General features: G+C 37.2%; 1 protein-coding gene across 2 annotated transcripts in view; it reads right to left on the bottom strand.

The window, feature by feature from the left end:
- Nucleotides 1–240: 240 nt before the first annotated feature.
- Nucleotides 241–13853, bottom strand: part of ITGB1 (integrin subunit beta 1) — a 60033-nt gene continuing 46420 nt past the window's right edge. For both annotated transcript variants that reach the window (XM_017871699.1, XM_017871708.1), the window contains exons 12-16: nucleotides 11716–11954; nucleotides 11275–11497; nucleotides 10048–10280; nucleotides 8194–8360; nucleotides 241–1544 (exon numbers count right to left, since the gene is read on the bottom strand). In XM_017871699.1, coding sequence (XP_017727188.1) covers nucleotides 1479–1544; nucleotides 8194–8360; nucleotides 10048–10280; nucleotides 11275–11497; nucleotides 11716–11954 — 928 coding nt within the window. In that variant the 3' untranslated portion in view covers nucleotides 241–1478. The remainder of the gene's footprint in view (nucleotides 1545–8193; nucleotides 8361–10047; nucleotides 10281–11274; nucleotides 11498–11715; nucleotides 11955–13853) is intronic.

Here is a 13853-nt window from a genome sequence, read left to right as displayed (position 1 = left end):
AAATACAATTTCCAGCACCTACTAATGGTTCTAAGATGTTCAAAAATTTAATTCTGCTTAATATTGGGATGAAATCTGTCTCCCAGCACAGCAGGATAAGGATCTATCAACCATTATTCAGAGAGCCCAAGGACAGTCTTCAAGTCTCTATTTTACCATACCATTCTCCTTATGTTCCTAGTACACTTTTTTAAAGAATTATGTTTTAGCTTCATAAGTGAACTACCCACCAACCAGAAATGCTTTTCCTCAACTTCTTTAATCTATAAAAATTTCATGCACACAACCTGATAAAATACATCAGAGTGAAGACATCCGATTTAAGTATTTTAGGCATATTTAATAAATAACTTCAGTAAATAGCACTGTAAAAAGTGAACTGTTAAAACTAAAGGCACTTAAAACAAGAATATGACTAGTATGAAACAAGATGGGCAACTCAAATGGTGAGAAGTAAACATACAGTGGTCTGCTATGGCACTAATTCAAAGTAAGACTCGCACAGGTGAGAGCTGTTGCATAGCCACGGTACAACTTCACATGTTCATTAAAAAGGCAAATTGACCGCTAAAACTTCAAAGAAAAAGTACTCATAAAAAAAGTCTTACCCCAAAATTGCAAACAAATACATTAAAAGATTAGAAGAGGTGATAAAAACCAGACATTAAACAAAATAAAATAATAAAATAAATTCAACTCGAAAGGTCCCCATTCAGCAAATACTTTGCAAAGTATGGCCTTTATGTAAAAGTGCTAAATCAAGGACTTTTAGCAGAAAATTGCTCGGTTCTTTTACCTAAGGCTTGAATTTGTAAAGTGAAGGCATAAAAGTTACCAAACATTAAGTAACTCTTAAAATGGCACACAGGTTTTAAAGCTATTGGTTCTTCCTTCCTAACTCTCTGAATTTTTCCCATGGCCTGTGGAGATCAACTATTTCAAACCTATTTTACACCAGCAACTCTAAATGTACTTGTCTTTCAGTTATGTCATCAGTCATGTCTAACAGGCAAATAGCAAAATAACAGATTTAAAACAATCCTTAACTAGCTAGCTGGACATTTACTTTGGATTCTGCGTAACTGCAAACTGACATATTTGTAAAGCTAAAAATCAGTTTTAATACATGATTAACAGAAACTCTCATCATGCTCATTAACTATTGCCCTTTCAATCACTGTAGAAATATCACTTAATCCAATAAGCTTGATTTCAATAGTCCAGGAAGAAAAGGTCAAAAAGGCACAATGTGACCTTAGCTGACAAGAATAACCATCCTGTCTCAAGTCTTTTGTCAGTCCCTGGCATGAATTACATTATTTTCAAAATAATAAAACATTTAAAAAATTATACATATTGTACATTTTCAAAACCTGCACATGAGCCAAACCATGGCAATATTGCCCTAAAGCTACCTAACTGTGACTATGGAAATTGCTACTTTGCATTCAGTGTTGTGGGATTTGCACAGGCGGTACTCATTTTCCCTCATACTTCGGATTGACCACAGTTGTCACGGCACTCTTATAAATAGGATTTTCACCCTAAAAAAAAAAAAAGTGAGAAAATTATCACTCTACTAAAATTATGTAGAATAATTTTTATAAATCAAGACTAAAAGTTGCAATCATCTTAAGAAGTCATTTCTATTTTATTTGTCCAGATATCACGGTTGTTTTAAAGGCATTAATAACGGCTTATATAAAAATAGAAAATGGAAGCTTTGCTTTACAAGTCTAATGATGCCCCTATCTGGTGCTATTTCATTCTTGAGTCCTTCCTCCATTGGAGGCTTGATTTAAGAATGTTCTCCATGGCACACAATGTACTGTCATCGTGAATTCTCTCCTTTGAATTAGTTTGTAATGCCTGCCTTAAGGAAGCATGAACTCTGCTCCCATCACTGCCTGATTCTTATCCCTTTATCGTGAACAGAAGGCGCCTGCTAATCAAAACGGGAATCCTTAGCTTTCACTGCTGGGAGGGAGGTGTGCTTCTGGGGTCTCCTACAGAAGTTACTAATTTAGAGGGTAAGGCTGTCATTGTGTCATGGACAGCACTGTGCCCCACCAAGTCACACTGCCAAATTTGCTTAGAATGTTAGATAATTACCATTCCTTATGAAATAATTGTTATTCTTCAATATCATAATGGTGATATGTCTTACTGCAATGCTATAATTTAGTAAACAGTACTGAAATCAAGGCTAGCAAGCAGGCTCCAAGCCATAAACACAAGAGATCTTTCAAGATCCAAAAATATACTGACAGTGATGTTTTCAGCAGAAAAAAAACATATCACCGTATCACCATTTTCCTTAAAAATTCTCTTTTACTGCAAGTGCTACATGTAAATACTTGCTATAGCATTCTTTTTTCTCCTGTTCTTATAAATTGAAAGCAGGCTTGAAAGCCAAGTGAGAAGTGTGACCAAATAACACTATAGCAGAGCAAATTACAGTGAGTACAAATCAAAAATACTTGTTAACTACCAGGAAAATTTTTTTTCAGGAAAAAAGATTTTGGAATGTTGTTCAGTTTTATATCTCACTATAGAACCAACTGCAGGTGATTTTAAAAAAATAGAAAGCATCTAAAACATTTTTTGATCTAAAAGTAAATTTTGTTTTAAAGTTTATTCACACTTCATTGCAGACAGTATTTGGATCTGCCTTTTGGTGCCACAATTTCTGCCCTCGTATAGTTTGGTGGGTGAGAGACATGAAAATAAGGCACTCTGATAAAGTTTACAATAGAGTTATGAACATAATCTGGGAATAGTATAAGAAAAAACTTATCAACTTTAAGAAGATTAAGGAGATTTTCATTGTGAAATTGACTACAGATAAATTATTGGCTGGTAAACAGAAATCTATGCAAAGTCAAGGTGTAGGGAAAAGAATGGGACATTTAAATAGAAATATATATAGTTCAGAAGCTTTTAGAGTTAGGGGAGGGCAGGCGCAGTGGCTCATGCCTGTAATCCCAGAACTTTGAGAGGCCGAGGTTGGTGGATCACTTGAGGTCAGGAGTTTGAGATCAGCCGGGCCAACATGGTGAAACCCCGTCTCTACTAAAAATACAAAACTTAGCTGCCGTGGTGGCGGGTGCCTGTAATCCCAGCTACTCGAGAGGCTGGGGTAGGGGAATCACTTGAACCTGGGAGGCGGAGATTGCAGTGAGCCGAGATCACAGCACTGCACTCCAGCCTGGCCAAAAGAGCAAGACTCCATCTCAAAAAAAAAAAAAAAAAAAAAGAGTTAAGGGGGCATACGTTTTGAGGTGAGGAGACAAAGGAAGAACGGCCCTAGAAGCCTTGCTATGAAGTCAGAACTTCATCCTGTAGGTATCCCATACCACTGAGGGAAAAATGTAGCATATAAAAGGCTGGGTCCCGCAAGACACCAAATAAACCTCTGTGATTTCAGCTCAGCAGCTCATGTGATACCAATCAGAACCTGACAACATGCCTCAGTCCTCATTACTCCCCCTCCTCAAAACACACCTTGAATGGTTGTTGCAGAAACATGGACAAGCTCAGGATCCCTCAAACAGCATATGATGTGGATGACAAAACTGTGTACATCAAACTCTCAGCTCTAGTCTCAACTGAAGCTAATACATTATACAGTTGTGAGAGCAGACATTTCAAAATGGGGGTCAGGAAACTGGATTCTAGCAACTACCATCTTAAAAAGCCAGAGTGCAAATAAATTACACTCCACATTTATATCCTATCTGATTTGAGGCTAAGTGCTACACATTCCTTCAAATATATTGGGAAAATAAATTACCATCTAAGTTTCTTTAAAATAATGTATTTGCTAAATCTAGTATTTAATACTCAAGAATTACAAGGGAAGGATAAAAAAAAAGAAAACAAAAAATTTAAAAAGCCCTATACAGATGAGTCCAAAGTGTAATTTACATGGAAGAACTTACCTTTGGAGAAAAATCTGTCTTGTCATATACACAAACATTTGTATTTATTATTTCAAAGTCCATTCAAACAAAAGTTTAACATGCAAGGTTAGAGGTAAAATTAAGCTCACTATCTGCATTAGGCATCATTTTAAATGAAGGTGAACTAAAATAATTCAGATTAGTTTCCATCATTCAGAGTGCACCACCACCCTCACCCCAATAAAATCCACATCAAGAGAACAGGGTGACATTATGAAAGGAAGCCCTCAAGCTCAGTAAAATGTCATCTTTGTGCTCACTCTGGAATGGCAGACAGTGGTAGCTACAGAACCATTTCTATAATGTATTAAATATGTAATGCAGAACCGTGGGAGATTTGGGATGCACATTTAAACCCGCATAGCAGCAGATGAGGGCAGACTATTTTTTTAAACCCACTCCAACAGTTAGAAGCTGGTAATGTGACATGTTCTTTTGAATGTTCCTACATGGTAGTCTGGTGCCAAAGTAATTAGTGCCTACCCATTATTTCAAAAAGTTTAATGACATAATTGACTGGCAAACCTTGGTCCATATCAGAAAAGTCTTTTATAATGCGTGATGTAATTTCTTGATGCTCCTTCATTTATTTCTATTGTTAATTTCTACTTTTTCTTGAGAAAACATCTCTTAAAATAATCTGTAGCCATCAAATTGCCTGGACTTCAATAATGCATAGAGAAATTTTTACCAAACTTTTGCTTCTTGAATTACATAAAATGCTTATTTTAGCAACATTTTAGCCATATATACATTATAAACATTAAGTTTAAGTAACATTTACTGATAATTTCCTTCAAAATACAATTAAAGGTACAGCAAGGGTGAAAATTTCACCTCAGCAGGTCAGAAATTTTTTCTCCTGTGAGAAATAACCACATGAAATTGTCAACATTTGCCTATTTTTGACCTACAACTAAAGAAAATAATATTAAAAAAAAAAAAAAACCTAGCAATGTCATTGGCTAATCAGTTTTCCTCTAAAAATGACTTTCTGTAAAGTACTAAGTGAGAACGAGAAAAATGTGTTGTCTCAGACTAACACAAATTTGTACCAACCTGCCCATATGTTAATTTGTATATAATTTTCTGCCATCAAATTTAAGTTTAAAAAGTCTTACGATCTACTAAGAAATAAAAATCTGATAAGTTAATGACTTATAATGTTATCAGTACTTCCTATATCACTTGTAACTATTAAACATTCCTGTCCTTTAAGCTCTTATTCATGATCAGTTTGTAAGCACACTCTCAATAGTCAATAAGTACAACTACAGCACTGGGTTCCATGTATTAAAGTGATTTTCCTAACATGATGTTTGCCAACAGCAGCAGTGTTAACTCTGACAGAGTAACAACAAATTGTAAAAAGGCTGTAAATCTCTATAAAGAGTGATCTACCTCTTCCTAACCAGGTAACAGGGACTTCTGAAGATACATAACTGCTACCAAGTACAATGTTGTAGACAAGAACATGGACTCTGGAGACCAACTGCCTGGGTTCAAATTTCAGCTCTCTGACTAACTAGCCATGGGAACTCGGTCAAGTTACATAACCCTTACGTGTCTCAGTTTTCTCATATGTAAAATATTCCTACAACTTTCACTATGAAGATTATAGATTAAGAGTTTAGAATCATGCCTGAGACACAATCATCTGTATGTGTCACCAACACTGTCTTTATCTGCACAATAAGGTAGGCAGTGAGAAAAATGGAAATCTTCCAGGCCCTATTACAGTCAGACAGTTGGGAAAAGGAGGAAGAGTTCTCAATCACCAGTCAGAAGAATTTAGTTCTAATCACAAATAACCTTTGTTATCAGAGTTTTAGGGGCTTGCATGATTATATTAGAATATGCTGGAAACATTTCATGAAAATTCAGGTATGAACAGTTATAAACTTACATTTGAAAATCAGAATCATTCTCACATACACAGACACACACACACACATATATAATATACATACATATACAGGGTCTTCTGGCTTTTAATGAAATTTCAAGTTATATTCAAGAAACTGATCTCAAATCTTTTGAGAACCAGTAATGATACTGTAGTTGCATACCATACAAATATCACACTAGGTTACATTTTATTTTCTATTCTGCAATTTGGATTTCATGATCAATTTTCACTATCCAACCCTAAAATTTACTCATAACAAATTTGTTATTTAAGGATAATACTGGTGGGGCACAGTGGTTCACACCTGTAATCCCAGCACTTTGGGAGGCCAAAGCAGGCGGAACACTGGAGGTCAGGACTTCAAGGCCAGCCCAGGCAACATGGTGAAACCCCGTCTCTACTAAAAATAAAAAAATTAGCCTAGCTTCCTGGCAGGTACCTGTAATCCCAGATACTCGGGAGGCTGAGGCAGGAGAATTGCTGGAATCTGGAAAGCAGAGGTTGCAGTGAGTTATTATCACACCACTGCACTCCAGGTTGGGCGACAGAGCAAGACTCTGTCTCAAAAAAAAAAAAAGAAAAAAGGATAATATCATTCTAGGCATAGGACTGTTGTGAGGATTAGAGCTGACAGGCTGATTTCATATACTGGAGTGCATTTGCCAAATACAACCACCCCATATAATACAGAGTACTGACTCCCTGTGATAGATGAGAGAAGTGAAGTGGCTCAATGCTGTTCTGCTTACTAAGTGGAAGAGGTGGGATTTGATCTAATGTCTAACTGATTGCAAAGCACATTCTCTTTTCACTACAACATAGCTGCTGTTTCTACTATATCACATTACTTATTTTACAGTCTAAGAAAAACACGAAGTTAACACACAAAAAGAAAAGCCACAATAGCGATATTTAAAGCCAGACTTAAAAAAAGACCAGCAATAGTGATAAGGACACACAGTGCAGTAAAAAAGATAAAAGTTCACATGCAAAGGCAGAAAGTGAAGGAAAATACGAACGGCAATTTAGAGACCAGCTTTACGTCCGTAGTTTGGATTCTTGAAATTATTAATAGGACTCTTGTAAATCGGATTTTCTTGCTAAAGTAAAAGAAATAGTTTCTAATGATTTCATCAGAAAAAAAAAAGGACATTTATAGTGTTCAAACACTATAAAGGGAATTTTTTTTCTATTTCTACCCTTCTGCAATTTATAATTTAAAAAATTGATAATTTTAAAAAACCCAAGGAAACTGTAGTAAAGTGCAACTAACTACAATTCATTTACAATTTAAAATACTGAAGGTTGTCACTGCTTTCTTGTATCAAAAGATGAATACACAAAGGCCAACATTTGGTTACCCCACCCTCTGACTCCACATTTCAAAGCTCTAAAAATGCTAACATAAACTTTCAGTCACTTAGGGCTTTTAAGATTTTTATAAGCCAAGGTTTACTGAGATATAATTTTCATAGAGGAACACACATCTTTTTAAAGTACATTGTTCTGTGAGTTTTCAAATACATAAATCTACCCACAATCAAGATTATCCCCAGGAAGATTCCTTACGCCCTGTTGTGGTCAACCCTTTCCCCCGTTCCAGCCCCTAGCAACCACTGATTTTTGTCCCTACAGTTTTGCTTTTCCAGGATATCTTCTAAATGGAATCATATTGTATACAGCCGGGGTGTCCAATCTTTTGGCTTCCCTGGGCCACACTGGAAGAAGAATGATTGTCTTGGGCCACACATAAAATACACTAACGATAGCCGATAAGCTTAAAAAAGAGTCACCAAAAAAAAAAAACTTACAATTTCTAAGAAAGTTTACAAATTTGTGTTGGGGCCACATTCAAAGCTGTTCTGGGCTGCATGTCCTGGCCCACAAGCTGCAAGCTGGACAAACTTGGTATACAACCTTTTGAATCTGGCTTTCACTGAAGGTTCTTTGTTTTTTCGTTTCTTTTTTTAAAGAAAGAAACAGCTTTCCATTGAATAGCTTGCTACACAGATAACATGATTTAGGATTCTACTCCACATTAGATGAAAAGGCAGATTTAGGATCGAAACTATTAAAGAAATAAAAATACTGGCCACAGTAACCAGAACATACATGTTTATAATCAATGTTTTGTTTCAATGGGATATATTTAGGATGCTTTCTGTTTTTCACTAAATGCAAATTCCTTGAGTGAAAAACTTTTGGGGGAATAAAACACTTAAAAGGGACTTTAATGATCAGCCTGACAGTTAATATATAAGTCTTAGGAGTATTACATTTACTTTATGAGCCACTTTGCTTTTTGGATGTTTTGTAACTTACCGTGTCCCATTTGGCATTCATTTTCTCCTTTTCAAATTTAGCAAACTCCCTTCTGTCATGAATAATCATTAAAAGCTTCCATATCAGCAGTAATGCAAGGCCAATAAGAACAATTCCAGCAACCACACCAGCTACAATTGGAATGATGTCTGGACCAGTGGGACACTCTGGAAAATAAGGTTGTAATGAGCACCACAAAGCTGGGCAGTATCTTATAAAAAAAAATACAGGAATAAACACCCAAGAGAGTGAACGCACACTATCCCAAAGAATCTATAAAATAGCTTTTAGAACTAACAAGTAAGTTTACAAGCTTGCAGGATACATAATCAATGAACAAAAATCATGTACTTTTCTATATATATAATTTTTTTCCACATATTGAAAACAGAAATTTTAAACAGTAATATTTACTATAGAATGAAAAGCATGAAAACTTACATATAAGTCTAACAAAATATATGCAAGATTTGCATGTTAAGAATTACTAAACACTGATAAAAAGAAATCTTTCAGACTGAATAAATGGAGAGATACTCCATGTGCAGGAGTTACAAAACCTAATACTGTTAAGATGTCAATTCTTCCCAGTTTGATCTATAAACTCAATGGTATCCCACTCAAACTCCTGGTAGAACTTCTGTAGCAATCAACAAGCCAATTTTAAAATTTACATGGAAGGCAGTGAACGAGGGGAAGTGTCTCAAAAACACTTTTGTAAAAGAATAAAGTTGGAAGACTCGTATTACCTGCTTTCAGGGCTAGCTATAAAGAAAGCTACAAGACCATGTGGTATAGCTAACAGACAGACACTCATATACATGGAACAGAATAGAGTCAGAAACAGGCCTACACATGCGAGGTCACCTGATTTTCAACAAAGGTGGAGAAAGGACAGTCTTTTTTCAACAAATGCCCCTAGAACAAGTGGACACTGATATGAAAAAAACAGCCTTTTGTCACACACTAATAATAACTCAAGATGAGTTACAGATCTAAATGTGAAACCCCAGAAACTATAAAACTTCTAGAAAAAAACACAGGAGAAAAATCCTTAAAATCCTGGGTTAGGCAGAGTTCTTAAAGACAATGTAAAATAAGAGCCACAAAAGAAAAACTTGGTAAACTGTACTTAGTCAAAATTAAAACCTGTGGTGTTCAAAAGACACTTAAAAAAATGAAACGATAAGGAGGCACAGGCTGGGAGACAAAATTTGCAAAACACCTAGCTGATAATTCAAAACAGTACAGGACTCTAAGAACCTGGCAGCTTCTTACAAAGTTAAACATATGCTTACCATATGCTCCAAAATGCCATGCTTACTTAGTATTTACCCAAGAGAAATGAAAGCTTATGTTTACACAAAAACATGTACACCAAGGTAGAAAATTCCAAAGAATCTACAAAAAGGCTACCAGGAAAACTAAGATTAAAAAAAAAAAAAGTTTCACCTTCAGAGAATTTGAACAAAATCAACACTTTATATTAATATCCTTTAAAAAATTATCTTTCCCAGTATTCAAACTTAAATCAAGCTCTAATTTTAAAATCATCAATCATTAAAAAAAAAACTCTTACTACGCACTTGGTGTCAGGCATCATTCTAAGTGTCTTATATAAATCACTGCATTTAATCTTCAAACTCTCCACTTAGAAAACTTAAAAGTGGAACTCTCTTTTCCTTATTTCTTATACAGTTAATTAGGTAATATTTTAAGCTTCGAGAGATGAAAAATTTCCCAACTTGACCTAAAATATTCCAGCTGGAGGCTGTTTCTGGATGTTAGGCCTAAATAAGCAGAAACAAGACATACAAGATATGAAAAGAATGTTTGCAATCATCACATTTCTACCTGGATTCTCCACAACATGAACCATGACCTCATTGTTCCCATTCACTGAATATGTAAAATAGAACCAACAGTCGTCAACATCCTTCTCCTTACAATGGGACACAGGATCAGGTTGGACTGGCTGGGGTAATTTGTCCCGACTTTCTACCTTGGTAATGTTAAAATAGGAACATTCCTGTGCACATGTGTCTTTCTTTTCTCCTTTATTGAAGGCTCTGCACTGAACACATTCTCTGTTAAAAAAAAAAAAAACACGTATTATATTTAAATTTTATTTCACAAATATTTGCTTAAACATATTTCCCATGCTAAACTCTTGTGACCAAATTGAACAAACAGCTATGAAGGAGGATTTGAATAAATGAAGAGGTGCATTACATTTGTGGATAGAGAAATTATGTAAAAAGATGCTAACTTCCATAATAAAATTAGAGACTTATTACAGTTCAAATTAAAACGCTATTAAGAAATAAAAGACAGTAAAATAAATTAGCCCTATCACATATTAAATATGTAACATAAAATCATAATTTTTTTTTGCCATGGAGTCTTGCTCTGTCATCCAGACAATGTAGTGGTGCAACCTTGGCTCACTATAACCTCTGCCTCCTGGGTTCAAGCAATTCTCATGCCTCAGTCTCCCAAGTAGCTGAGATGATAGGCACACGCCACCATATCTGGCTAATTTTTGTATTTTTAGTAGAGATGGGGTTTCACCACATTGGCCAGACTGGTCTCAAACTCCTGACCTTAAGTGATCCACCTGCCTCGGCCTTCCAAAGTGCTGGGATTACAGGTGTGAGCCACTGTCCTCGGCCAAAATCATAATATTTAAATAATTTAAATATGTTACTAGTATAATAATCCTTCAAGAGGAAAAATCTTTAATTTGGCTTAGTTTTGTCAAAAGATAGTAATTAAGAAATTGGTAATGACAAACTAAATTAAATCTTAATTGCCAAAATAAAGGTTACCATGTAAATTCAATTATCTACCACATTCAGATCAAAATAATAGTACAACTCTCACATGACACACTTCATACCATGTAATACATACTAGCTATTGAGAAAGAACTTTTAGGAATTAAAGAGTAGGCTTCCACGTGGCAGGCATTTTATTTATAGTATATTCTAATACTGGCACTGTTCCTGTTCTAGTAACAATACAGGCTTAGGAGAGCCAAGAGGAAGTATCAACTATTTCAAGCAATTAGGAAATACTTACTTATGCTCAGCACAGACACCAAGGCAGGTCTGACACATCTCACATGTTTGCCCTTGGAACTTCGGATCTGTACACTTACAGACACCACATTCGCAGATGCCCCGGCCATTACAGATCTGTCCGTTGCTGGCTTCGCAAGTACTAGTATCCAAAGAACAGTCACACGCACTGCCAGTGTAGTTGGGGTTGCACTCACACACACGACACTTGCAAACACCATTTCCTGCAATTAAGCATATCATTTCTCAAAATAATGGTAAAAATATACAATCACAGTATTGACTGAAAAGTAAAATAAGCAACAACATGTGAGAAAGTATACCTGGGGCGGAACTGACCCTCGAGCTACCCCTTTTCTACTTATGCACCAAGTAAACGCTAGATTTTTTTGTGGCATTAGATGGGATCACATCTTACAACCACTTCAGGTCCTTTACTTACCTCCACAAATTAAGCCATTGGATCTATCACAGTTGAAATTATCACACTCGCAGAATTTGCCAGAATAAATTTCATTTGTATTATCCCTCTTCCTACAAACACACTGTCCACAAACGCACTCTCCATTGTTACTGCAGATTTCTGAACTGTTTTCTTTTCTGCAGTAAGCGTCCATGTCTTCACTGTTAACTTCATCTGTGCTGCATTCACAATGTCTACCAACACGCCCTTCGTTGCACCTGAAGAAACATTCCAAAATTGCAATCACACAAAACAAAAATAATTTAAGAGGTTCCAAGATGGCCGAATAGGAACAGCTCCAGTCTACAGCTCCCAGCTTGAGCGATGCAGAAGATAGGGGATTTCCGCATTTCCAACTGAGGTACTGGGTTCATCTCACTGGGGCTTGTCGGACAGTGGGTGCAGCCCACAGACTGAGAGTCGAAAGAGGGTAGGGCATCGCCTCACCAGGGAAGTGCAAGGGGTTGGGGAATTCCCTTTCCTAGCCAAGGGAAGGTGTGACAGACAGTACCTGGAAAATCAGGACACTCCCACCCTAATACTGTGCTTTTCCAATAATCTTTTAGCAAACGGCACACCAGGAGATTATATCCCGCGCCTGGCTCGGAGGGTCCCACGCCCATGGAGCCTCGCTCACTGCTAGCACAGCAGTGACATCGAACTGCAAGGCGGCAGTGAGGCTGGGGGAGGAGCGTCCACCATTGCTGAGGCTTGACTAGGCAAAGAAAGTGGCCGGGAAGCTCGAACGTGGCTCAAAGAAGCCTGCCTGCCTCTGTATACTCCACCTCTGGAGCAGGGCAGAGCTGAACAAAAGGCAGCAGAAACTTCTGCAGACTTAAACGTCCCTGTCTGACAGCTTTGAAGAGAATAGTGGTTCTCCCAGCGTGGAGCTTGAGATGTGAGAACAGACAGACTGCCAGCTCAAGTGGGTCCCTGATCCCCAAGTAGCCTAACTGGGAGACATCTCCCAGTAGGGACCGACTGACACCTCATACAGCCAGGTGCCCCTCTGAGACGAAGCTTCCAGAGGAAGGATCAGGCAACAACATTTTCCATTCTGCAATATTTGCTGTTCTGCAGCCTCCACGGGTGACACCCAGGCAAACAGAATCTGGAGTGGACTTCCCGCAAACTCCAACAGACCTGTGGCTGAGGGTCCTGATTGTTAGAAGGAAAACTAACAAAGAAGGAAAACTAACAAACAGACAGGACATCCACACCAAAACCTCATTTGTATGTCACTACCATCTACAGCTGAGGGTCCCGACTGTTAGAAGGAAAACTAACAAAGAAAAAGGACATCCACACCAAAACCCCATTTGTATGTCACCATCATCAAAGACACCCACGGTAGATAAAACCAAAAAGATGGGGAGAAATCAGAGCAGAAACGCTGAAAATTCTAAAAATCAGACACCTCTTCTCCTCCAAAGGGACACAGCTCCTCAACAGCAACGCAACAAACCTGGATGGAGAATGATTTTGACGAGTTGAGAGAAGAAGGCTACAAATGATCGGTAATAACAAACTTCTCCAAGCTAAAGGAGGATGTTCGAACTCATTGCAAAGACACCAAAAACCTTGAAAAAAGATTAGACGAATGGCTAACTAGAATAAACAACATAGAGAAGACCTTAAATGACCCAATGGAGTTGAAAACCATGGCACAAGAATTACGTGACACTTGCACAAGCATCAGTAGCCAATTTGATCACGTGGAAGAAAGTGTATCAGTCATTCAAGATCAAATGAATGAAATGAAGCGAAAAATTTAGAGGAAAAAAGAGTAAAAAGAAAGGAACAAAGCCTCCAAAAAGTATGGGACTATGTGAAAAGACAAATCTATGTCTCATTGGTGTACCTGAGAGTGTTGGGGAGAATGGAACCAAGTTGGAAAACATTCTTCAGGACATTATCCAGGAGAACTTCCCCAACCTAGCAAGGCAGGCCAACATTCAAATTCAGGAAATACAGAGAACGCCACAAAGATACTCCTCGAGAAGAGCAACTCCAAGACACATAATTGTCACATTGACCAAAGTTGAAATGAAGGAAAAAATCTTAAGGGCAGCCAGAGAGAAAGGTCGGGTTACCCACAAAGGGAAGCCCATCAGACT

This window comes from Rhinopithecus bieti, unplaced genomic scaffold (assembly GCF_001698545.2).
Source record: "Rhinopithecus bieti isolate Rb0 unplaced genomic scaffold, ASM169854v2 scaffold_763, whole genome shotgun sequence".
NCBI classification, from domain to species: domain Eukaryota; kingdom Metazoa; phylum Chordata; class Mammalia; order Primates; family Cercopithecidae; genus Rhinopithecus; species Rhinopithecus bieti.
The sequence above is the reverse complement of the archived record's forward strand: the minus strand, read 5'-3'. Positions and strand labels throughout refer to the sequence as shown.